The sequence below is a fragment of the Erinaceus europaeus genome, chromosome 15 (genome assembly GCF_950295315.1).
Source record: "Erinaceus europaeus chromosome 15, mEriEur2.1, whole genome shotgun sequence".
Classification (NCBI taxonomy): domain Eukaryota; kingdom Metazoa; phylum Chordata; class Mammalia; order Eulipotyphla; family Erinaceidae; genus Erinaceus; species Erinaceus europaeus.
The window spans coordinates 73,493,984-73,519,746 of NC_080176.1; the positions used below are offsets into that span (position 1 = coordinate 73,493,984).

The 25,763-nt window shown below is 43.7% G+C and overlaps 2 protein-coding genes across 2 annotated transcripts in view; both read left to right on the top strand.

The window, feature by feature from the left end:
• Positions 1-7,142, top strand: part of LOC132533009 (E3 ubiquitin-protein ligase Nedd-4-like) — a 399,156-nt gene extending 392,014 nt beyond the window's left edge. Inside the window, exons 6-7 of the mRNA XM_060172334.1 lie at positions 2,238-2,291; positions 6,910-7,142. Of these exons, the coding sequence (XP_060028317.1) occupies positions 2,238-2,291; positions 6,910-6,927 (72 nt within the window). The 3' untranslated portion in view covers positions 6,928-7,142. The remainder of the gene's footprint in view (positions 1-2,237; positions 2,292-6,909) is intronic.
• A 1,237-nt stretch (positions 7,143-8,379) lies between these two features.
• The window catches only part of LOC103118814 (NEDD4 like E3 ubiquitin protein ligase), a 149,310-nt gene continuing 131,926 nt past the window's right edge, over positions 8,380-25,763 (top strand). The window contains exon 1 of the mRNA XM_060172335.1: positions 8,380-9,574. Within this exon, the coding sequence (XP_060028318.1) occupies positions 8,555-9,574 (1,020 nt within the window). The 5' untranslated portion in view covers positions 8,380-8,554. The remainder of the gene's footprint in view (positions 9,575-25,763) is intronic.

A 25,763-nucleotide genomic window follows, 5' to 3' on the forward strand; every position in this document is an offset into this window, starting at 1 on the left:
TTGAACCCCAGTACCACGTGGAAGTGACACTGCTACTGCTATATATAGTCAAGTCTCTCCCTCTCCCTCTTCCTCTCCCTCTTTCTCTCTTTCTGAAATGAAAGGAATGAAAAGATCAGCTTAAGAGTGGTAAGCTCACTTATGAGCAAGGGAGGCCCTGTTGTTAGAAAAAAAAAGGCATTTTTGTTTATTCATTTCTTCACATCTTCACGAAGCCTTGACCTGCAGCCTCCCCTGCGCAGAGCTGGCAAAGGGACTCTTAGCCTTAAGTTCATCCCAGTGCTTGGTCACTAGGCTTAGGGCTGGCTGGGGCCAGAAGCACTTGTACTCTTGTTTCTTTTTAAATATTTTATCCATTTCTGTATTCACTGGATAGAGAAAGAGAGAAATCAAAAGGGAATAGAGGGGGACCAGGTAGTGGTGTTGTACCTCGTTAAGCACACATATTACCAAGTGCAAGGACCCAGGTTTGAGCCCTCACTCCCCATCTGCAGGGGGTTTGCTTCATGAGTGGTGAAGCAGATCTGCAAGTGTCTATCTTTGCATCTCTCTTTGCCTCCAGGGTTATTGCTGGGGCTCTGTGCTGGTACTATGAATCCGCTGATCCTAGTAGCCTTTTTTTTCTTCATTTTTAATCAATAGGACAGAGAGAAACTGAGAGGGTAGGGGGAGATAGATATACAGGGTAGGGGTATAGATATACAGAGAGACACCTGCAGACCTGCTTCACTGCTTGTAAAGCAACCTCCTTGTAGGTGGGGAGCTGGGGGCTTGAATGGGGGTCCTTGCACAGATCCTTGTGCTTTGTATTATGTGTGCTTAACCCACTGCACCACTGCCCAGCCCCCTTGTCTCCCTCTCTCTATCTCCCTATCCTCTCTCAATTTCTCTCTGTCTTACTAATAAAGAAAAAAATTAGAGAGAGAAAAAAATGGCGGCCCAGAGCAGTGGATTATTAGTGCCTGCACTGAGCCTGAACAATAACCCTGATGGCAATTAAAAACAAATAAATGGGAGGGAGGGAGGGAATGGAAAGACAGGAAAAGAGAAACACCTGCAGTATTTCCTTCAGTTTGTGAAGCTCCCCCCTCCCTGCTGGTGTGGGCCATGCACTTGAACTCTGGTCCTTGCCCATTCCCTTGTGCTCTTGTGCTGGCCTGTAAAAAAATAAGACTTGAATCCACTGTTCATCAAGACAGCAAAAAAGACTTAGGGACAACAGGCACAGTTCATATCCTGAGTTCTACCTCACGCCAAACCTTCGTGACTTGGGAGGGACCAACTGAGAAGGCTCGGTTTCTCTGGGCTCCTGCTCTCATGCTAAGGGGGTTTCCAGGCCTTCAGTGTCATGACTGAACCAGGGCAGGGCAGCAGTGTGGCTCACACTGGTGCTTGTAGACAGAAACTCATTGCTGTCCAGCACTGAGGAGTCCTGATGTTGTTTCCTGCCATTTTGGTGAAGTCTTGGTAAAGAAACAAGGAGAGAAAGGACACTGAAATCCCAGTAGCTCTGTTATTTATCCCGGTGATGCTGGAACTGAGGACACATCTTATTTCTCCTTCACTACTTTTCCATCTCGTTCTCGTTCTCTCTCTCTCTCTCTCTCCCCCCCTCTCCCTCCCTCTTTCTCTGTTTCTTCTTCCCTCCCTCCCTCCCTCCCTCCTTTTCATCCCACACCTCTTTCCCCTTCCTTCTTCCTCCCCTCCTTCTCTGACTAAGGTTAAGGTTCCGTTTGGGAGACTCAGTAGCTATACCATGACTCCACCATTATCAGCGGCCATTTCCCCCCCTTTTCTTTTTTTCTTTTTTTTTTGATACAAAACATAGTACCAGAAATTAGCACATAACAGATAGCCCTTTCACCATTTTCTTTGTTGATTATTATTGTTGTTATTTCTGAGAGATTCCTATAGCCTTTGTGAATAGTAGCCTTACTCTTCAAGAATGAAGAAGCTTTTTGTTGCGAGTATTAGGAATCCTATCAGATTGTTTAGAGTTATCCCTTATGTTGGAAAAGCAGCTGGAAGCATTCGTTTCTGATAATGCCTAAGTATTAGGCATCAAACAACATAGAAACCAGTAATGGAAAACTTGATTCAGTACATATAGGATTTGTTCATGTCACACAATTAATGTGTTTATTATGAATCATTCTCTCTCTCTCTGTTCTATCTCTTATTTCTTTCTCTGATTTACTTCTGCTCATGTTTGTAATAACTGTCTGCCTCCCTCACAGGTGAACCCATCTAATCACAGGCTCCTATTTGAAGTATTTGATGAAAACAGATTGGTAAGTGAGTCTGAGTTCTTGATTTATTTTTTGTTTCCTATTTTCAAAATGAAGGAATTTTAAGCCTGTATGGACTGAATTTTTCTATGCTCTGTTGTACTTCTGCCTGTAGATATGCTCTCTCAAAGAGTTCATTTGTTTTCCTTACTAGTTTAATGTCCATAATGCTAACACAAATGTCTGGTGCAGCCAAGATAGGGCTTACTTGCTTGTGTCTGTCTTTGTAGCAGTCAGTATTAGGGAAAGTCCCACTAATGGCATGAGGCCATATGCTGATGCTGCTAAAGATGACACAGGGTAGGCACGTCTGTAAAGACCCCATTGCTCATATGACAGACTGCTCAGGGTCTTCACACATAAGTGTGCTCTGATGCCTTCAGCAGTGAATTTGTGGTAATTCTCTCAGGGAAAGCAAAAATCTAATTAACAGTACCAACAGCTAAAAGTGAATCTCTATTTAGCAGGTAAAATTAGGCTGCCTTTTCAAAGTGGTACTTTCTCATGGGAGAGTCTTAGCAAGTACTTTGAAAGAACAAAAAGCTATGTGCATCTGAAGCATAAAGCTGATAAACACATTTATAGATTGACAGAAAGGAGCCAATGTATATATACTATATATTCATATATACTGATGGTGTGTATTCATATTTAGATACTTGCATATAAATATATAGCAGCTACTATGTATAAACTAATAACAGATTTCACTTTAGAAATTTCAGAAGTGGGGGGCCTTGTGTGACACACCTGGTTGAGTGCACAAGTTACAGTGTGCAAGGACCCAGGCTCAGGTCCCCAGTCCCCACTGGCACAGGGGAAGCTTCACGAGTGGTGAAAACAGTGCTGCAAGTGTCTGTCTTTCTCTCCCTATTTCTCCTCCCCCTCTCAGTTCTCTCTACTTCTCTCTAGCCTATCAAATAAAAATACTAAATAAATATTTTGGAAACAAAGCTGACTCAAAGCATTTTTTCCAGATTTAACTAGCCAGAGTGTATATTTCAAGTAGCTATGAGGACTGGGGAAATAGTGATAATGGTCATGCCTGAGGCTTTCATGCCTGAGACTCTGAGGTCCCAGGTTCAGTTCCCACTGCCTCCAGAAGCCAGAGCTGAGTGGTGCTCTGGTCAAGATTAAGACTATTCGTGACAGATATTCACAGGTAAGTACATAGCATGTTCTGTGGATAAACTGATATAACTGAGGTTTCACTTTAGAAATTTTAGAAGCAATGCTGACTTTTGGCATTTTCCCAGCTGTAACTAACTGGGGAGTAAATTTTCAAATGTCCAGTAGCCAAGGTGCTAACTAACAAAAGGCAAGTGAATGTGTTATGTGTAAAACCTTACTAAAGAAACAGAGGCAGAGAGTGAAAGAAACTATTGCACTAAAGCTTCCTTCACTCTGGTTGAGACTGGAGTCACACCTGCATTGTGCACTTGGCAAAGCCATGTACTCTACAGGTGAGCTCTTTTGCTGGTCCTTTGCACAAGCCTTCAAAGGGACTCTAGGAAGTGGCATCGGAACCCTCAGTTATATCCAAATCTGCCTTCCCTGAACTGTACATGGTTTGGCAAGAAGGAGTTCAGCTGAATTCACCCGACTTCATTTTTTTTTTGAGTTTCACTAAGTACACATTCTATTTCTTGTTGCTATTTGATTTATCAAACTATTTAATACAGCTCTTAGTGCTCGCCGCTAAGATATAACCAGATTTTACGTTAAAATTAATTACATAGACTGTTGTTTACTTTTATACACATCTTAGTAAGCACATAATTTTTCTAACTTTTAAAAAAATTTGTAGATAGATATACTTTTATTAATGTCTGGGTAATAGTTTTCTAATTTATCAGCTTTCACAGGTAAATTCTTTCTCCTCCTCCTCCTCCCCCCTCTTTTCTCTCCGGGTCCTGAAGGAATTGGAGTTTAGAGCCCTCTAGTCATCTTCCCCTAATATTTACCCCTCTGAGAGTATGGACCAGAATTCTTTATGGGGTGCAGAGGGTAGAAGGTCAGACTTCTGTAACTGCCTAGATGTTGGCAGGTCACTCCATACCCCAGTCTGTTTCTGTCTTTCCCTAGTGGGGCAGGGCTCTGGAAAGGCGAAGTTCCAGAACACACTGATGAGGTCATCTGCCCAGGGAGGTCAGGATAGAATCGTGATAGCATCCGCAACTTGGTTGCTGAAATGCAGTAAGATTTAAAACAGGACAAAATGTGGGGGTCTGGTGGTAGTGTAGCGGGTTAAGCACACATGGTGCCAAGCGCAAGGATCCCACTTTGAGCCCCGGCTCCCCACCTGCTGGGGGGGGTCACTTTACTAGTGGTGAAGCAGATCTGCAGGTGTCTATCTTTCTCTCCCCTTCTCTGTCTTCCCCATGGCTCTCGATTTCTCTCTGTCCTATCCAACAACAATGACATCAATAACAACAGCAATAATAATAACCACAACACTGATAGAAACAACTAGGGCAACAAAGGGGGGGGGGGAGCCTCCAGGAGCAGTGGATTCATGGTGCAGGCACCAAAACCTAGCAATAACCCTGGAGGAATAAAGCAGATGGGACTAGGGATTTTAGGGTGGAGAGAAAGTAGAAGTCTGTTTTTAGTTATGTTCCTAGGAGTCTATGATTGGTAATTTTTTGGTGGAGCTTGATAGCTAACCTCCAGGTGGACTAAAAATATTGTCTGAGGGAAAATGATGTCAGAGTTGAGAATAGAACTAGATAACTAAATCAGGGCAGATAGTAACTCCCGAAGAAAGGCCAACCTTTAATAGCTGGAGTTTAATAGTGTATATGCTCTGCCTAAAGTGGAATTCACTATCTGGAGACTTTTTATATGTTAGACTCCTCAGTCAGTTGAAGCACCAAGGGAGAACCTGCTAGTCTCTAATGCTGAAATCAGCATGGTGAACCCAGGCCTTTGACCCTTATCGTAGTATTTGAGAATGTACTTTATCTCCCTGATACTTTTCTCCAAGTTAGAAAGCCCATAGATTCTGGCCTACCTACCAGTCCTAATAATGGATTCTTAGTGAGTTGGCATTGAAATTAGCTTTTTTTTTCTTTTTTTTTTAATATTTTATTTTATTTATTTATTCCCTTTTGTTGCCCTTGTTGTTTTTATTGTTGTAGTTATTATTGTTGTTGTTGTCGTTGTTGGATAGGACAGAGAGAAATGGAGAGAGGAGGGGAAGACAGAGAGGAGGAGAGAAAGATAGACACCTGCAGACCTGCTTCACCGCCTGTGAAGTGACTCCCCTGCAGGTGGGGAGCCGGGGTTCGAACCGGGATCCTTTTGCCGGTCCTTGTGCTTTGCGCCACCTGCGCTTAACCCGCTGCGCTACAGCCCGACTCCCCTGAACTTAGCTTTTTAACGAAATATTTTATTTATGTATTTATTTTTGGATAGAGACAGAGAGAAATTTATGGAAAGGAAGGAAGAAAGAGAGACACCTGCAGTGCCGCTTCACAATTTATGAAGTTTCTCCTCTACAAGTGGGGACTAAGGGCTTGAACTAGGGTCTTTGCTCTTGGTAACATGTGTGCTTCATCAGGTGCTCCACTGCCTGGCCATTGAATTCAGCTTTTTTTTTTTTTTTTTTTTTTTTGAGCTGTAGTGATAATTCATAGTACCAAATAACTAAATTACACTGGCTATATGTCAGGAGTATTTTCTTGTTAAACTTAACATGAGTTTCTGCTAAGGATATCATTCTTAGTACTCCCTCTCTCTTTTTGTCCAAAATGTTGGAATGTTCTCTGAAGACCTACATGCAGCCATAGATTAATCCTTACTCTCTCACTTACTGACTTTTAGAATCTTCAAGGTTGGGGCCGGAGGTGGTATACGCATTAGAGCACACACATTGCCATGGGCAAGGAGCCTGGTTCAAGCCTCCAGACCCCACCTGCCAGGGGAACAATTCATGAGCTGTGAAGCAATGCTGCAGACGGCTTTTCTTCTCTCTCTTACTTTATCTCTTCCTCTCTCTCTCTCTCTCTCTCTCTGCTTCTCACCCTCTTAGAAAAAGAAAGAGAAGAAAGTAGAAAGAAAAGGAAAAAGTGTTCTTCGACGATAGACACCAAACTCTAGTGATTACCCTGATGAATAAATAAATAAATCTTAAAAGTCAGGGAAATATTCTAGCAGGTAGCACACAGAACTTGACTATCTGAGACCTCAAGTTCAATCCCCTGCATTGGTATATGTGAAAACTGAGCCATGCTCTGGTCTCTCTCTCTCTCTCTCTCTCTTTCTCTCATTCTCACATAAAAATAACCCTTCTTTTAAAAAACGAATTCTTCAAAGTGAAGAAAGGATCAGATTTAAGGGGAAACTTGCCTTGCAGGTGTTGTTTAATTCATTATTTAACTTTCTGCACCAAACAAAACATCAAGGTCCCCCATTCCCATGATCCAAAGGAGTGGCGGCTGTTGTGACCTTGCCATGTGCTCTCTATTGGACTTCCATGCCACAAAGGGCTTCAGGTACAGAGATCTGGTAGTGAGGTCCCACATGAAGACAGACTGGGTCTAAGAACCATGTTCTGGGACAGGAATGCCTCAGAGCTTTAATCCAGAGCCATCCTCAGTGTGTGTTTCTTTGTTGGCAGTTAAGCCTACTAAGATGATATGTGACTCCAGAGGTACTTGGCAGTTTCAGCATTAAACAAACTGGCTTCCCCTTCTCTCATGGAGATCATTTTTGGCATCTAGAACACGGGACCTTAGTAAACATGTTTGGATGTATGTAAACACAGGGTTAATATCCACACCCCTGGCTCCAGAGTTGTTGACTAAGTCATGCTTTGCGAATTTTAAAATAAACTTTCTGTCACTCTTTACAGCTTGGTATTCTCTCCCTTTCTTTACTTTCTTTCTTTTTATTTTTTATTTAAACTCCCTCCTAAATAAACTTCTTTGTTAAGTAACTGCTGTTTCTGGGTCATGGAAAATAGTAAGTCTAAAACACACAGCCCACATGCAAGTTAACTACAAATCTGATGACAGTTTTTTGAACCAGGACTTCTAGTTGTATTTTGTAGGTCTTACTGGAAAACAGTCAGCTCCCAGAAGCATTTTTCTCCCCTGTATGGCATTTAAGTTAACTCACTTTAAAAATCACATAGACAGCCTTCTTCAATTTTCCTTGGGGGGTTGTGGTGAGGGAATAGGTGTGTGTGTATGTGTTTGTGTGTGTGTTTCCTTTTCTGTCAGATGAGCAAGAATGTTTTCTCCAGCTGGGCTCCTTTTGGGGGGTACTTCCTTGTCTGATGATTGTATTATGTGTGAGATTGCAGGCTACCCACATGCACATGCACACACACACACACACACACACACACACACACACACCACACAACACACAACACACAGTCTTCTAAATGGAAAAATCCTACAGCGGCAGCAGGCAGCCTGCTAACAGGCAGTTCTGTCACTGCCCCCACCCTCACTTTATTTTGCTCCTGGCAGATCCCCACTGTAATGGTTTAGCATTAAAGGGACACTGATTCTGTGCGGTGTGTCATTGTATTTATAGTAGAGTCTTATGGGTTTGCATTCCATCATGGCCGTGCGGTGATATCATAAATAATATGGAACATCAGATGCTGGGGTGAGGGTTTGCCTCAGGCCAAGGCATTTCAAACTTGGCATTACCTGCTCTCTGGTGGGGAAGGTGGAGGGGGAACCTGGGTGAGGGAGGTGGGTTCCATGCCAGGCTGGGCCCTCTGGTGGCAGAGCCCAGTGCCGTGTGTGGTGGGTAGTAAAGGCTCCCAGGCTCTGATTCCCAGCAGCATGGCTGGGAGTTTCTTGGTCAGCTGTGAGAGCTCCTGCTGAGGCCACTCCTGTCTGATGGAAAAGCAGCAGCTGGGAAGGTGCTGTTTCAGGCTGTCACTGTTAAAAAAAAAAAAAAAAAAGAAAGAAAGAAAGAAAGAAAGCGAGAGGGGGGAAAACTCCACTAAGTCCCCAAGCTGGCATTGGTGGGGGAGACTGCGGTCATGTGCTTCTGGCCACCCTACCCTGCGTCCCAGGGCGGAGGAGAGCTTTTTGCTCTTATCCAATCATGCCTGGAATGCCGCTTGCCACTTGGGTTATTTCTGCTATCTGTCGCTCTTGGTGCCGCAGTGCTAAGGGTTTGGCAGATGGGACACTTTTTCTTGGAGTTTGTGTCTCTGGGTGCTGACTCCTGGCAGGCCAGGCCTGGCCTCACGGGGTGGCCCTCCGCTCGCCCTCTTCCTGCCGGCCCCCCTGGGCACTATGGCCCATCGGCTTCGGTTTCATTTTGGCTCAGGCCGCAGCAACACGGCCCCCGAATCGGAGATCCTAGAACAGGAGCGAGGAGGAGATGACTTTTTCATGGCATTCCACACGCTACCGCGGTGGAGCAGCCCGCACCCGTGCGCCCAGGCGGGCATGGAGGAGGGCGGCCTGCAGGAGGCTGAGGGGGCGCTCCCGCGGAGCTCGTCCATGTTCATCCCGCAGCTGCTGGGCCCAGTGGACTCGCGGCCCACCCGCAGCTCCTCCATGCAGATCTCCCTGCAGCGCAAAGCGGCCGACGGGGCCCCCGAGGGAAGCGGGCTCCCCGAAGGCCTGGATGGAGACTGCCCTGAGCCCCCCGAGCCCGAGACCCCCCCCAAGAGCTCGTCCCCCCAGGCAGCCCGGGCATCAGGCCTGCAGGTCAACGGCACCTGCTGCCCCCGCGAGCTCCGCATCCAGCACCGCGCCTCCAGCGCCGACGTGCGCCAGGTGAGGCTCCTGCCCTTTGGGGCCGAGGGCCAGGCCGGGGTACCCCCCGAGCCCAGGCGCTGGTCCCTGCAGCACGTTCCTGATGCTTCTGGAAACTCCAGCAAGCGGTGCTTCGTCTTCCAGCTGCAGCAGCCACCTCCCGGAGCTCCGGGCCTGGGGGGTGACTTCAATTTTGGGTTCACTGGCACCAAGGGGGACAGGCTGGTGAGGTATCCCCGCATCCGGCTGGAGAGGAGCACGTCGTACCCGACGCAGCCGCGAGTGGGGCGAGGGAGCCCCACCGAAGAACGGGGATCCCCCGGGCAGCCGGGGACACCACCCCGGGGGCGCAGGGGGCCTCCTGAAATCCACAGGACGAATTCCATGGAAAGGACACCCCAGGGGCAGGGCTGCACGTTCAAGATCAGGCAAGACCAAAATGCAGGGCAAAAGCATTTCAGGATTCTGGTGACTCGAGGACTGGAAGAAGCGCCCCAGAACCCCGAGGAGAATGAGTCCTCCAGCCCAGCTCCCACGGCTGCTAGTGCCCCGGTAAGTGATCCTTGTTTCTGCTTGAAGGCCGGCGCAGAAGTGACTGAATCCAGCCCAGAAAGCTTATTCTGCAACACAATTAAAATAACCTCCATCCTCTTCCTTTCTCAGAGTTTCTCTGCTCGGGCCAGTGTAACTTATGTTTGGCAGAATTCTGGGACTGTGGTTTGCAGCACAGCCTCTGATAGAAGTCTATGAAACTCGTTAGCATTTCAGAAAAAAATCATTTCTTAAGCTCCCCCTCCAAGTTAGATAACTGTTTTTTTTTTTTTTTTGTAAATAAAAAAAGGACCTTTCTTCTTTTACCACAACTTCGAAATAAAAGACATAACAGAATCTATTGATCTGCCAGTGCCCCCTTCTTAACAGGGTAAAAATGTATTTCACTTAGAAGCTGCCTGCAGAGCACTTATCGCCACAGATAGTTATAATAAAAGAGAAAATATTGGGAGGGAGGTGGAGAAGCCCTAATTCTACTCTCTTAAACAGTAAAATGAGTGTATATAAAGAAGTAACCTTTGACCAGTTCTTTCTAATGGTGTTTGTTTTGGTTTTATATTTTCATGGATCGTTTTTTGTCTCCCCCCCCCCCACTAAGTAAATACTGAACAAAAGTAGCCACACTTGTGGGACAGTAAGAACTGTGTTTTTACAACAGATTGGATTTCTGGGGCAAGGCTGGGTAAAACTGATTGGGGGCTCGTTAACGGTCAGATTGCATGGGCCTGCAACTTAACACTACCCACTTGAGTCTCTAAGCCAGGATGCTGGATATAGAATAGTAAGTGCCCTGCCTCCAGCTGTGGAAACAGACATCCTGGAACAGATTTCTGCTTTCATTGCCCGTGTTCTTGCTCTCTCCCTTTCACTGAAATGGAGCACAGAGAGACAGCTGCTAACTCAAGCAGGCAGTGACTCTGCAGCTCCCCTAGTTTCTAAGTGGGTTGGAAAGTTTCATCTGCTCCCTTTCTTTTTGCTGGGGATGCCTGGCCATTGAGTGCTTCTTTAAAGAGCGAGCTGCTCAGAGCTGGAATTGTATTACCTTCCCCTGGCTTTCCTGTGCAGACTGGATTATGGAGAAGGCTGTGAAATGTCTAGGCCATTTGGGTAAACTGTATCAATGTTTCATCTTTTTTTTTTTTTTTGCCAATTTGAAGGTGTAATCAGATGCAAAATTCAGTATTGGATTTTTCTTTTCCCTTCGTGTTCTAGAAGTGTATAGGCTTATCCTGTCTCTCAGCCCATTTCTTTTATTATGTCTCATCCTTCCATATTAGGTGGTATCTGTCTTCTCTGTCTTGGTTTAAATGAATACGATTTTTTAGTACTCGTGTAAAATTCAATGGACTTTTGATGTTATGACTTTTAACCTTCATCCCAAGAAAGTGCCGTAGTCACAGTTATAAACTTCTTTCAGAAGCACACGTTTATGTTGAAAATAAACCACTTACCAAGAGAAGATTGACAAGTGCAATGCCTTTCCTAAGTTGTGAGAGATACCCATCATAGCACAGAAAACTAAAGTTGTTTTACAATTAGATATCAATTAGATGTTGAGGATAAGTGGATTTATATAGTGAAAGTTATATTTGGTTTGATTATTCTACTGCACTTGAAAAGCAAATAGAATATACTAAAAGTTACATATATCTACTCCCATTGGCCTAATTTGCAAGGCCTATAACAGGAGGAAGCAAGTTGCTCCTGATTTGGCAATTTAAAATTTTAGATTTAAGAGCTTTTTTGTCTAGTATATTGCTTCCTTCCCCTCTTTCTCTGCCTGTCTGTCTGTCTGTCTGTCTCTCACTCACTCATGCTTTTGTACACATGAATATTTAGTCAATGGTTGGTACAAAGCTGGTCTAGGTCCTTTAAGCAAGCTCTTTTTAAGGAGTGAAAACAAAACCTGTCACAGAACAAAACTGCTCCATTCAGCACCCTGTACGTGTCTCATATGGGCTGGGGTGTTAAGTGGAGGCAGCAGCTGCAACGGCCTTATTTATCTTGAGAGAAAACATTCACTTGGGCGTCTACAGTCTGGCTGCCACCACGCTCTTTTGACGTTTCAAATATCTGCTGCTTCCCTTGGAAAGGGATTCTGTTACAAGCCTCCGGGAGAAATAAACTGAAATCTCCTGTACTCTGGTCCTGGAGGAGTGTCAGAAACCTTTGTTAATTAGGAAAACAATGCAGGCACCCTTTTATAAATGTGCTCACACTTCATGGTCTCAGCCTTCAAACCTTAGTGCAAGGTTAACGTTTTCTCTGTCTCCCCAACATCCTGTCATGACTACATGAAAAAGATAGTGGGAAGCCAGCAAGGTTAATAGATGGGGGGGAGGTCATTGTGGTGATAAATTTTCTCACCCAGTTCGATTGTTAGACGCCTTAGTTATAATCAACTGTAGTATTTCAGAGATCGTAAGACCTGACATTTCAGTTCATGGTATTATTAATAGTCATCTAGTGAATCACTTAGGTATTTTCTTAGTATTTAAGTTATTGGAGTTTGAGAGGGATCTGGTCTAACATTTCTTTAACTTGCTATAATGTTGGTCTCCAGTATTTCAAGATTTTAGGAGTATAGATTCACACCTATATGTGTGCACAGGTCACCACGCCCACCACCACTGTGGCATCACATCAAAAGGAAGGCTCCAAGCACCCCCCCACCAGTCCCCTTCCCCTGTCTCCTGAAATCGCCCGATTTCACAGTATGTAAGAGCCAGTTTGATTCATCCTTTTATTTATTTATTTTTGCAGTGCATTCATTTTAGTGAGCCACTTTCTACATATGGGTGAAACCTGCAGTTACTTGTCTTTCACTTCTGTCACTTAGCCTGTCGATTGGGAGTGTCTTTGCCACATCCAAGTTGTTGAGAGGAAGCCAGAGCTTTGGGCACCCTTTCATCACGGTGTCCTGCATACTGGCTGCTAAGCTCTGCGTTTTACAAGCTTCAGGCGCCGGTTTGCTAATACCATTAATACCATTGAGTGTTTAAGGTCCACTGTGTATATAGCATTACATTCGGTACTTGGGAAGTTTCGGTGACTCTGATTCTTGCTGACACAAAGTTTGCAATGTAAACAAGGACGAGGCCATGTGTTTGTATATGTGTGCTCAAAACTGTCTACCTCCCACTGCCTGTACTAACAAGCAAAAAGTGGTCCATCTTCCATCCGCTTTCTCCATGGACCTGCACTTCAAAGAAGTAGTATGATAATTTAAGAGTCATTCTTTTTACTGAACAAAAAGATACACTCAAGTTCTTTTTACTGGTGGGTGGGTGGGGTAATTTTACTTTAAATTTATTTAGAGAAGACAATTTTACCATACAGAAAATTGGGGGCATTAATATTCCTTGCTGTTTCTTTTTGAACTCTGAGAGAGAATTCTAAAGGTGTCATATATAGAAGCCTCCTCTTTGTTTGTAAACACAACAGCAGTTGTGGATAAGAAATGAATTCTCTAGGGGTTTGGGCAGTAGCGCAGCGGGTTAAGCGCACATGGCGCAAAGTGCAAGGATCCTGGTTCAAGGACCTGGCTCCCCACCTGCAGGGGGTGTTGCTTCACAAGCAGTGAAACAGGTGTCTCTCTCTCTCCCTCTCTGTCTTCCCTCCTCCATTTCTCTCTGTCCTATCCAACAACATCATCATCTGTGAAAACAATAACAGTACTAATAACAACAACGATAAACAACAAGGGCAACAAAAGGGAAAAAATAGCCTCCAGGAGCAGTGGATTGGTAGTGTAGTGCATGCACCAAGCCCCAGAAATAGCCCTGGAGGCAAAAAAAAAAAAAAAAAGAAATGAACTCTTAACATTCCCTTCATTGTCTTGGTTTCTGACAGAGTTCTATAAGCCTCCTAGCCCCCAGTATAGGAATCCTCTCTGTCATATGGTTGTGTGCAGGAATATTCCAACATTATGTAACAAAACTGCAACCCTTTCCTAGAGCGGTCATGAGAAGTGTTGGCAGGGCCCAGGGTTAAAACACCAGTATTACAGTGATGACTCAGCGATGGTTCTGTGGAACCTCGTCTGGTCTTCACTGATTGCATTGCAGAAGTCCAAGTGATCAAATATGGGATCACAGTGATCTCAATCTTTTTTAAAAAACAGTGTTGTCTTACTGTGTCACCCAAAGGTATGTGATGTGGCAATTAAGTGTAAAAACTGTGGCAATTAAGTGTAAAAACTGTATTCCATTTGTGATACAGACTGTAAACTTTAGAAATAATATGTGTTTCTGCATAGTTGGGTCACCTGTGTAAACCAGAGAGAGTTTGATGCTGGCATGCTGTGATGTTCCTGCTGGAGATTTTGGAGATGGGAAGTTCCTTTCATGCCTCTCTTGCAGAACTGGTCTAATAGAGAGAGGCAGCTTGGAGACTCAGCCAGCCTGGGCCCTTTTACTGGCAAGGAGCAGAGTAGTAAGGGCACCTTGCCAAGCCTACTCTCTTGTCAGTTAAGTACACACATGAACACACATGTGTACATACTTATCCCAATACACGGTAAAATTCACCGGGTCACAAATATTAATGGTCCGGCTGAAATGAGACAGCTTCAGTGGAGGTGTAACTGGTTGGTATTCGTTGTGGTTTGGTTTTAGTTTTTCTCTTCTTCACCAAGCATCTGTAGAGAAAAACTGGGAGGAAACATGCAGGATCATGAGACTAAACCATTATATTTCACCAAACACAAAATCAAATTCCAGATGGATCAAGGGGCGGGTATGTTAGACCAGAAACTATCAAATCCTTAGAGGAAAATACTGGCAGAACTCTTTCCCATATAAATTTTAAAGTCATCTTCAATGATACCTATCCAATTACAAAGAAGACTAAATAAAAAATAAACCAATGGAAGTACACCAAAGTAAAAAGCTTCTGCACATTAGAACAAACCACCTCCCAGAATCTGTCGGGGAAAGGTGAGTAGGTTAGCTGTGTACAATCAGTTTGTATTCCTTGTGGCATTGAACACATGAATCTACAGCTTAATGTTTACTCTGATAAGGGTCTTTGATGTCCTTTTTTTTTTTAAGTACTTTTAAAAAATATTTACTTATTCCCTTTTGTCACCCTTGTTTTATTGTTGTAGTTATTGTTGTTGTTGATGATGTTGTTGTTGTTGGATAAGACAGATAGGGGGAGAGAAAGAAAGATAGATACCTGCAAACCTACTTCACTGCCTATGAAGCAACATCCCCCCCCCCCCCGCAGGTGGGGAGCCAGGATCCTTACACCAGTCCTTGTGCTTCACGCCACGTGCGCTTAACCCACTGCGCTACCGCTCAATTCCCCTTTGATGTCCTTTCTGCTGTCACTTCATATTTCTTTACTTTAGGTCTCTTGGCAAATCAGCATCATAGATTCCTTAGCACCGCCTCATGACAGTGCACTTGTTGTAAGTGGCTCTGTAGTCTAGAAAGAAATCTTTAGTTATATCAGTTGGGTGGAATTTTGAAACTTTAGAACATTTATTCTGGCTGGCATTTCAGACAGTATATTTTCCCATGTCATTTTGCCGTGATATTTCCAGTAGCCAAATTTACTTTTTCTTCTTCTGAGCAGCAATACACGGGTATTTGTATAAAATTTCCACACTGTGTGATTTACAAATGAGGGCAGGATTGGGGAAAAGGATTTGTTAGATAACTGCCTTCTTGAGCCTTTCCCTTAAGGCTACAGCTGCCTTTCTTGGATAAGCCTGACATCAGTTCTTCAGCACTGAAATAAATCTGCAATTTTATAATCCATGTTGATAAGAAAATTGCTGTCTTTCCATAAAAGTTTACAGTGAAATTTTTATTTCATAGAAGGACTGTCTTAGAAATCAATGTATGGTAGAGTCTCTATTGTTGGTGCTTTTCGATTCACTGAGGCTGATCTACAAGGTAATCTTACACAATTTGGAATAGATTCTTAATTTTAAAAGTGAACTACCTACTATTGTTACTGAGACAGATTATTGCCCTAAACACATTGACCTCTTAGAATTCTTCAGGAGACGACAACAAAGACTTTTGCAATGAGGAGGAGGGTGGGGGAGCAGGCAGTTCCTGAATGTACAAATAGCAAAATATCTAACACCAAATAAAACTGAGATAGCCCGATCCAGAATTGGAAGGTAATTTTTCAGAAGTTCAGTGTCCTCCGTAGACCATATTTATCATTCTTTTACTTTTTAAAAACTGAAACAAAATAACCACCACCACCACAACAACAACAACAACCACAAAAACAGTGAGTTGTTTCGTTGGTTGGTTTGAGTTTTTTTGAGAGATGGGTTTTTTGAGTATAGCAGTGCCTGGAGTAGAACCTGGAGCCTCATGTGTTAAATCCTAAACTCTTCTACTGTGCTATGTCCTTGGTTTCACACCTATTCTCTTAATTCAGCCTAGGCAGCAGAAAATTCCACATCTGGCCCAAGAGAGACTAGACAAACAGCCCAGAATACCCGAGTCAGGGGAAGGATTAAAAAGACCTTAAGGGGGTTGGGCAGTGGCGCAGTGGGTTAAGCGCACATGGCGCAAAGCGCAAGGACCGGCGTGAGGATTCCAGTTCGAGCCCCCGGCTCCCCACCTGCAGGGGAGTTGCTTCACAGGTGGTGAAGCAGGTCTGCAGGTGTCTATCTTTCTCTCCCCTCTCTATCTCCCCCCTCCTCTCTCTATTTCTCTCTATCCTATCCAACAACTATGACAACAATAATAACTACAACAATAAAACAACAAGGGCAACAAAAGGGAATAAATAAATGAGTTTTAAAAAAAAAAGACCTTAAAGGATCTATTTGAAGATATTAGCTAAGATAAGTATTGCAGGAGGCCTGTAACTTTCTGAGCAAATAGAGACTATCCAAGGCTTTTAGAAGTTACACACAAACACACACACACACACACACACACACACACACACACACACTTTCAGTGGCTATTCCTGTTTGAATTGTCTGTTACTTATTCCACGATGTCTTGGACAGACAGGGACATGGCAGTCAGAAAGAGAAAGTGAAACAGGTAGCCAGCAGACAGGGCAGACCTGCAAGTGAGTGGCTAGCGCTTGCCTGGAAGTTTCCCACTGTGCTCTGAATTGACTTTCCTTTTCGGTGGTCTCCATGCATTGCCATTCGCAACAGGAAGTGGGACTCTCAGGATGGAGGATGGATCAGATTGAATTTCAAGAAGTCTACTTTGTATACCCCGAGCATTTTAGAGCCAACAGCTCGGAGCTGTTGAGTAAAGAGTTCCACATAGAGGGGAGAGGTCATGAAATGAAACAAAAATATCTTAAATGGAGTTGAGACAGGGCTACCTTTTCTGATTGCCCTGTATGGCTACAACAGTGACCAAATACTTAGTGTCAGTACCTTTAACTGCCTGACATATTGCTTCCTTTCTGAGACAATTGAGTGGTTATTTAGTGATTGCACACCTTAGACTTAGCTGGCAGAAAGAGAGAATCCCAGCAAATCTGCCCAGAGGTCTGGAACTTATGCAGCTTTGATGTGGTTTTATTTTATTTTTTCCTTGAAAAGTTGAACCAAGTAGCTTTCACTTCCCCCTTAATATAATACTTTGAGGCAACTCCTTACAGTCTGTGATTGTGTCCTTTGCTTTCCTGGGAGGTAGGATCCAGACTTTTAATAAAGTGTTTTTGAAGGCTTTGATGATTCAAATGGCTTGGTAGATTGGCACTTTCTTTTTCTTCTCCTCTGTAGGTCAATCCAGACGTTTTAAATATACTTAATGACCCATGTATGTCATCGTTCATCTGTGGTAACTCACCTGTTTCCTGGAGAGTATTTTTAAAGCTTCACAATAAATCATACTTGTTGAAGGTTTTTTGTTTTGTTTTTTTAATTCTTTAAAATACATGACTAATGCCAAACGCTGCAAGAAGTCACATTGATCTAGGTTCATGTTTTGTTTTTGCCATCAGGGTTTTCCTGGGTCTCTGAGCCTGCGAGATTCCACTGTTCCTGTAGACTTTTTTTTTTGGTGACGCTTCCCTTTTTCTTGGTGCACCCATAGGCTAACCAGAGGCTGGAACCTGCAGCCTCATTGCACGGCCAAGCGTGTGTTCCACTAAGTGAGCTATCTTCTAGCTATGGCCCCTAGCCAGGATTCCCCCCCCCCCTTTTTTTTAACTGAGTTGAATAGAAAAAAAAAACAAATAACAAAAAAAGGTGGAGCAGAAAAATTTGAAATGTGTGTTTTAAGTTCCAACAACAACAAAACCTCGTAATTCTTGGTAGCAGAGCATTTTTTTTCAGGCAGGAGTTCTGTTACAGAACTAACAGTAACCTTCCCTGTTCCTGAGGAGCTGGGCAGACCTGACTACCACAAGCTGGTGGCATCATCTGGGGGACCTTCTGTGTTCTCTTCCTCAGTCGTGGAAATGACTTAGCTTTAGAATCTTACCGTGAGTCTCGCCAGTTGTGCTGTTCTGCTTTAAAAAAGGACAACCCTAAGTTTGAACACAACTTTTAACATTTTAATGTTATTTTAGCATGGGAGTTGATTTAGCCTGAGGAGAGAGCTTAGCCTGTTAGAGTACCAGCTTACAAATCTGAGGCCCCAAAAGTCTCGGGTTCAAGCCACAGTGCCATCTCCTGCCAGAGCTGAGCAGTTCTCTCTCTTCCCACCCCTTATCTCTTTTAGTCTTGATAAATATATGAATGACTCAACCTTTTCAAGTCATATAAGTTGACTTAAGCTCATGGCATAGTAGAAGCCATGTTGGTTTTCAAGCAGGACAGGATATTCTGCACATTAATAACAGGTGTTATTAAGGTGTCCAGCCAAAACAAATGCTGCCAGGAGGGACAGAGGCATTGAAAAGTGTTCTGTGTGAGCAGGCTGCTGCAGTGTTTCCTACACCCTTGGTGGAAATTCTGTTAGTGAGAGAGGCTTCTACTAGGGGGCTGCACAGTGGCACACCCAGTTAAATGCACATAGTACTACTAAGCACAAGAACTCAAGCGAGAATAAGGGTTCAAGCCCCCAGTTCCTCGCCTGCAGGAGGGATGCTTCACAAGCAATGAAGCTGGTCTGTAGTTGTCTCTGTCTCCCTCTCCCTCTCCCCCACCTCTCTCAATTTCTCTCTGTCCTATCCAATAAGATGGGGGGGAAAATGGCTGCCAGGAGCAATGTATTTGCTGTCTTCTGTTTCTGCGGTAGGGCATTATCTCTAGCTGATGTACTTAGAAGTCAAATTTTATTTTATATTCAGGAGCCAGCAAGGTGGCTCAGCTGGTAGAACACAGGATTTGCATATGTGATGACCAGGGTTCAGTCACTGACACCAGGTAATCTTAGAACAGTAATGTTAGGAAATACACGCACACACATTTTTTGTGTGTATGTACCACTAGAGTTACTGCTGGAGCTTGCTGTCTGCATACCATCACTGTTCCTGACAACCATTTCTTTGGTTTCTGTTGCCATTTGTTTGTGTATTTGTGTTTGGTTTGTTCTTTTTGTTTTAATAGAGCATGCGAGGGAGAAAGAGAAAAAAGAAGAGACAAGTGCAGTACTGCTCTACCCTTCGCAAATCTCCCCCCTGCAGATGGGTACGGACCTAGGGCTTGAATCCCTTGTCGTTGTTCGTGGTCATTTGTTTGCTCTGCCAGGTCTGCAACTGCTCACTCAGTCCCCAACATAATTAGTTTTTTTTTTAATTTTATTCATTTATTAATGAGAGTAATAGGAGGAGAGAGAAAGAAAACCAGAGTATCACTCTGGTACATATGCTGCCAGGGATTGAACTCAGGACTTCCTGCTTGAGAGTCCAGTGCTTTTTCTACTGCACCACCTCCCGGACCACCTGCACTTAATTTTGTAAAGAGCATTAATTTAAGGGGTGGGAGATAGCTGATACAGTGTGGTATATATGTTGCTGTGTGTGGGGCCTCGGTTTGAGCCCAGCACCACATGGAACCACCAAGGGAAACTGACACTATAATTTCTCTCTGAAATAAAAACATTGAGAAAAAAATAATTGTCATGAGAGCTGTGAAGTCATATACGCTATACACAAGACCTTAATGCTGAAAAAAAGAAAATCCGTGTTCTACGGGTAGTCCTCACTTAGTGATTGGGTTCCTGGCTATTAAACAAATTTGCCAACGAACAAGAATTCACCCCTTACTGTTATTTAAGGCATACTGTACTGTGCAAGCAGTGGATTTGTCAATTTATAGCATTTAAAGATGCTTTTGAATGTTCATTAGAGCACTTTACATTGGACTATAATGAAAGATAGAGGAAAAACGGCCCTGGAAGTGGCACATATTATCATGTGCAAGGAAGGACCCGGGTTAGCCCTCCCCCAGCTCCCCACCTGCAGGGTGTATGCTTCACAAGTGATGAAACAGGGCTGCTGGTGTCTCTCTTCTTCTGTCTCTCTCCCCCTCCACTCTCAAGTTTTTCACTGTCCTACTTAATAAAACAGAAAGAAAAGGGAAAATGGCCACTTGGAGCAGAGCAATAGATACATAGTTCAGATGCTGAGCCATAGTGATAACCCTAGTGGAAATAAAAAAATTAAAAAAGAGGAAATTGTACTACTATTTATATATACACAATATCTAGGGGGGAATATCAGTATAAGACACAATATACGAATATCTAGGGGGGAAATGTCAGTATAAGACACAATGACAGATCTTGGGAAAGAGACTGAAAGTGAGATGTGACAGAGATGAGGTGCCTGAAACTGAGTCCTTTGGGCAAAGGACTCCAGCTTTTCTGCAAGACCAGCTCGCCAGAGTTACCCAGAACTCCAAGCAGCTGATTAGCATGTCGATCCTAAGTGAAGGCAAGCTTACCTGCATTCATAAACTTACAGCCCTGTGTGTTTCTTTCTGAGTTCTATAAGCCAGTTCCTTTGAGTTCAAAGATGAGGAAGCTGAGAGCATTCGTTTTGTAATCACACAGACTAGTCTTTCTAGCTCACCAGAGCAAAATAATTCACTTTGAGGCAAAGCCGTGTGCCTCTTGGTGGTAATGTAAATGATTGGAAACTGGACTTCTAGATGAGGTGCGATGCTTCCCAACAGAAGCATTGATGCAGATGGCAGCACCAGGTCCTGTTGCTCACTCACTGGACAGGGCCCAGAGCGTCATGGCGACGGGGTGATGTCACAGAGGGGAGGCATCAGGAAACATGACCCAGATTTATCTTAGTGGGTTTGTGGGTGGGACCTGACCTGAGATACAGAAGGTAGAAGTGCCAGCCCAGGATACCTGGAATTTCCTTGTTTGTGATGAACAAGTTTCAACAGATGACTTTTGAATGTGAATTGTTGGGTGCTCCTGGGGTGTGGTTTTTGACATGAATAATTCTCTTTCCCATTCAATGTAGAGTGAAATGAATTCTTTAATTCTTTCCTTGCCTGCTTACCTGCCTTTTACAGAGCTGTTTTTTTTTTTTTAGCTCCAGGCCAGGTCAGTTCAAGGACAAAGGGATGCTAAGACCCTTCTGGCTGCGGGCCCGTGTTGGCAGGAATCGTCAGTACATGCTTGTCAGCTTCCTTGTGGTAGCTTATTGTAGGTAGTAAGCCGGGAAGAGGAAGCTTCCTCTGTGAGGTCTGATTCTGTGAAATGCTTCTATATGCAGTAAAGACTCATCCTGGCTTCATTCCCGGGCCCAACAATTTGTTTAAAGAATTTATTCTAAAGAGCATAAGAAGTGATTCTGCCGTGCATGAAACAACATTTTAATATAAGAAAATGCTCATCTTTCCAGTACACTATAATGTGGCCACTTTTAGACCGATTATGCATACATAGTACATGCACTTAGATTTTATTGAACAGATGAATGTTAAGACTTACTAACCTTGAAACACGTAGCTTTTGCAAAACAATTTTATTTATATATATATGGGAAATCATTTCATTCAAATGAATGTTTCCACTTTTATGTGGCCAAACACTAAATAAAACTAATAGTGCTGTTTGTTTTTAGGTAGAGACAGAGAAGGCAGAGAAAGTGTGTGTGTGTGTGTGTGTGTGTGTGAGAGAGAGAGAGAGAGACGGAGACAGCTTTCTTATATACAGTAGAGTCTGAACACAAGCCTAGGTTATACACACAGCAAAGCAACACACCATCCAAATGAGACATTTCACTCAGCCTGAGAATATGCTATTTGAACCTAAAACTACTAAACAAGCAAGCACTAAGGTCCAGTTCTGTCTAAATAGTGAGCATTTAAGCACTTTCATAGGAAAAGTTTCACAGCATAGAATAAGAAGCAATAAAAGAGAATGTGTATCAGCCATGTGAAGGAAGGATGACTGGTTCACAACTTGGAAGTAGAATAGGAAATCACAAAGAAAAAAAGGACTGCTTCAGTCATAGGAAAGTATTATGTTTCTAAACCATGAAAAGAAATTAACTCAGGAAAACAACAGATGTTTTTTTTTGTACTGATTAATACGGTTGTCTCGCACAATGTATCTTTTCAGTGTCTGTGATTTTATTCACATATTTTTGCTAGTAGATATGTGTCCATGTTGTAAAAGCTAGTAAATGCTAGAAAACACTGAGGTCCCCACTTGCCTGACCTTTCCATCTTTGCCCTGGGCTTTAGATACTTGTAGTTGAGTTAGACAAAAGAATTCATGAAAGGGTATGGGCAGTGGTCTCTTAACTGTGCAGCAAGGGCCCAGGTTCCAGCCTCCACTCCTCACCTGCAGGAGGGACACTTCACAAGCTGCAAAGCAGGTCTACAGGTGTCTGTCTTTCTCCCTATCTCTCCCTCCTCTCTCAATTTCTCTCTGTCCTATTCAATAAATTATAAAAGATGGGTGGGGGAAACAAGTAGCCACCAGGAATATTTGGATCTGTCATGCAGGCACTGAGCCCCATCAATATTCCTGGTGGTGGTAATGATGATAATAATAATATAATGAAAAAGAATGACTGAAGACATGAAAGTGGGGCACCCAGATTCTATAACTTTGTGCATAGATATAAATGTCATACAGAAAAATTGGAGATTCAGATTGCTGGTAGTAGTACTTATGCATCTGAGTTTAGAACGACTTTCAAACATTTGAGTTTTCTAAAGGAAGGGAGATTAGAAGTACTGAAATCCTCATGCTTTGAAATGTTGGAATTGATCCAGGAGTTACAACTCTTATGTGTACAACTCAAAAGTGTACTTGGCTTTCCATACCATTGCAAAGAGCAAAATGGGTGGAAAATTATTATTTTTTTAAATGGCATACTTAAGTGAAAATAATTTGGTGAGTGTACAGTTGTTTTGGAGATCAACATCCAAGATTGCATTTACCTAGAAGAAAAAATATCTCGGGGTCTTTGTTTTTTTTTTTTTAATATATAAAATGAAATACTAATTAGGGATTTATTTTGAGAAGTATAATTTAAGTAAGCAACTAAGAAAAAAAGCTATTGTCATACTCCCCTCCCCTGCTATCAGTCTGTCTGTCTCCTGGTTATTGGAAAATCTAGAGGGTTTTAATAAGAGAATGTGCCAGAATACTGCTCAGCTCTGGCTTATGGTGGTGCTGGAGATTGAACCTGGGACCTCGGAGCCTTACACATGCAAGTTTTTTGTATCATCATTATGCTATTTCTCCAGCCCTTGATTCAGTGCCTTTATTTTTCACTATTTTGGAAAAAACTGATGTTAGGTTGAAGGAATTAGCATGATTCTGACTCATAGAGTTATAGTCTATATTTCTTTTAAAAATATTTTATTATTTATCTCATTATTGGATAGATACAGAGAGAAAGATGGGAGGGGAGATAGAGAGGGAGAGAGGCAGAGATAGCCCAACACTTGTGAAGCTTTCCCCCTGCAAGTAGGGACCAGGGGCTTGAGCCCGAGTCCTTGTGCACTGTAATGTGTGTGCTTAACCAGGTGCGCTACTGACTGCCACCCTAATCTACACTTTTCTACAAACAAGTGGGTTCTAACATAGTTGGACTACCTGGAGACCACTTAAAAAAATCTCTTGTATCATTATTCATAAATGCAATTACAAACATATATTTAAAGATTTATAAATGCAGATTAACCCAGCACCTCCTGCAGGCCCGACACCATCCTAAATTCTGGATATGCACAAAGCCTCTACTCACAACTTCCTGTCTGGCAGCTGGGAGATAGGTGAACAAAATAAAGAGGTGGCTAACAGCACAATCTCTAAAGGATGGTGAGCTCCACAGAGGAGAGCGTCCCCGGGGGGGTGGGGCATGGAGCAGTGCCAACCAAGGGCTCACAAGTAAATGCCCAGGAAGGCTTCCCTGAAATAATCTGAGCGAGCCAAGCAGATAACTAGCAACAGATCCTTCTAGGCAAAGGTCAGGAGGTCCATGTGCCCCAGCACGTAGGAGGAGGGAGCAACATGGCGGCCAACATGGCATAAAAGAGTACTGGACATGAGACACACTGATTTCAGTCTTTGCCTTGTTCTGTCTCTATATGGAGTGAAAACCAGGACCTGATGCATGCTGAGTGGCCTCTCTAGCCCAGTTTTCTTTTTCATTCTTTATTTGTTTGAGAGAGGCGATAGAGAGAGACATAGAGAGGAGACATACTCCAGCAACCCTCCACTGCCCATGCAGCACTATTCGCTGCTTTCTATGTTGCTGGGCCTCCAACCTTAAGGCATCACTCATGGAAGATGTGTGTTCTACAAGTCCTTGAGAGGCCAAAGCAACCAGTTTTGAAAACAGTGGTCATGGAGTGGGAATGAACAAGGAGGGGTGTGACCTGATCTTATTATATCTTCTTGGACCACAAGGACTCACTGAGCAAAACTGCGCAGCAAAAGAAGGGAGGCTCCCTCCCCACCAGCCCCTTGCAAGTCATTCTTGCATATCACCAGGACATTGTGGGTTTTCTCCTGAACCAGTCTACCCTTCCTGCTGTCTGACCTCAATGCCGTAAACTTGCCATTTGCAGACACAGCACCCAGGAATCTAGGGAGCTTTTCTTCTCTTTCCCAGAGTGTTATTTCAAGATGCTTTCTGCTGCCTGTGTCGTGCCAGGGTGTGGGCGGATTTATTTTTTGCAGTTCTGTACCCAGGAGGCTGCTTCTGATTTGCAGATTGCATTTATTCTCAGGCATATTGTCCATTGATGAATAATGTGTGGGCCACAACAGCAGATACATGGTGTCTGAAATAGCTCGTTATTGTGCAAGCTTCATGCAGAGAGAGAGAGAGGAGAGGTTGGGGGGGTGCCCTCCTAAAGTTTTGTCCAGGCACACGGTGTGTGTGTGTGTGTGTGTGTGTGTGTGTGTGTGTGTGTGTGTCTTCCCTCAATTTCTGGAGCCATTGCTTTGCCTCTGCTAGATAGTGTATTCATTTCCTTAGTGGCTTGGGGACTGGAAGCAAATGGAGAATTCTCAGATCATGTATGAGATGGGGAGAGAGAGAGAATTGTCAAGTCTCTGCTAACGTTAGATGCTCTTTTGTCTCAGAGACTGAAAAGTGCCCTCGTAAGATGGGTTGGAACAAAAAGGGGTCAGGAACAGACAATACACATCATGAAATCGTTTTCTTTGAACTGCCCACCAGATCGTGGGTTGGGAGGAGCACAGAGAAGAGGCCACTGAGTGTGGAAAGTTCCACTGCGGAGAGCTCTCAGGGAACATTCTTGGTCTCAGCTCCGCGAAGGGTCACAGGCAGGGTATGGCATGAAGTGGTTCCGAGGCGCCTCCTGCAATTCCAGTGATCTTTGTCCACAGAGCCTGGTTTTCCTTTTGAGCAGGTTTCCTTGGCCTGGTGTGTTGCAATCTTTGCTCTGAGCCAGGTGGCATCTGCTGGAATGTGGGTGCATGTTGCCAAGCAAAACAAGAGGAGGAGAGTTTGCCTGCTGAGACTGGAGAGCTAAGGCTGGGGGAGGGGGCGGGGGAGGTTATGGCGTGGTGGGGAGCCCAGTTAGCGGACAGTTACCTGCTGAAAGGCAAAGGTGTTTTGTGGTTTAATAAGCAATTGCTTCACAGCTCTCAGGAAATCATCCTATCTGCATAACCTGCATTCAGAAGGGTGATATATAGTTTTATTTATTAATGAGAAAGATAAGGGGAGAGAGAAAAAACCAGGCATCACTCTGGCACATGTGCTGCCGGGGATTGAACTCAGGACCTCAGGCTTGAGAGTCCAAAGCCTTATCACTCACTGCACCACCTCCCGGACCACC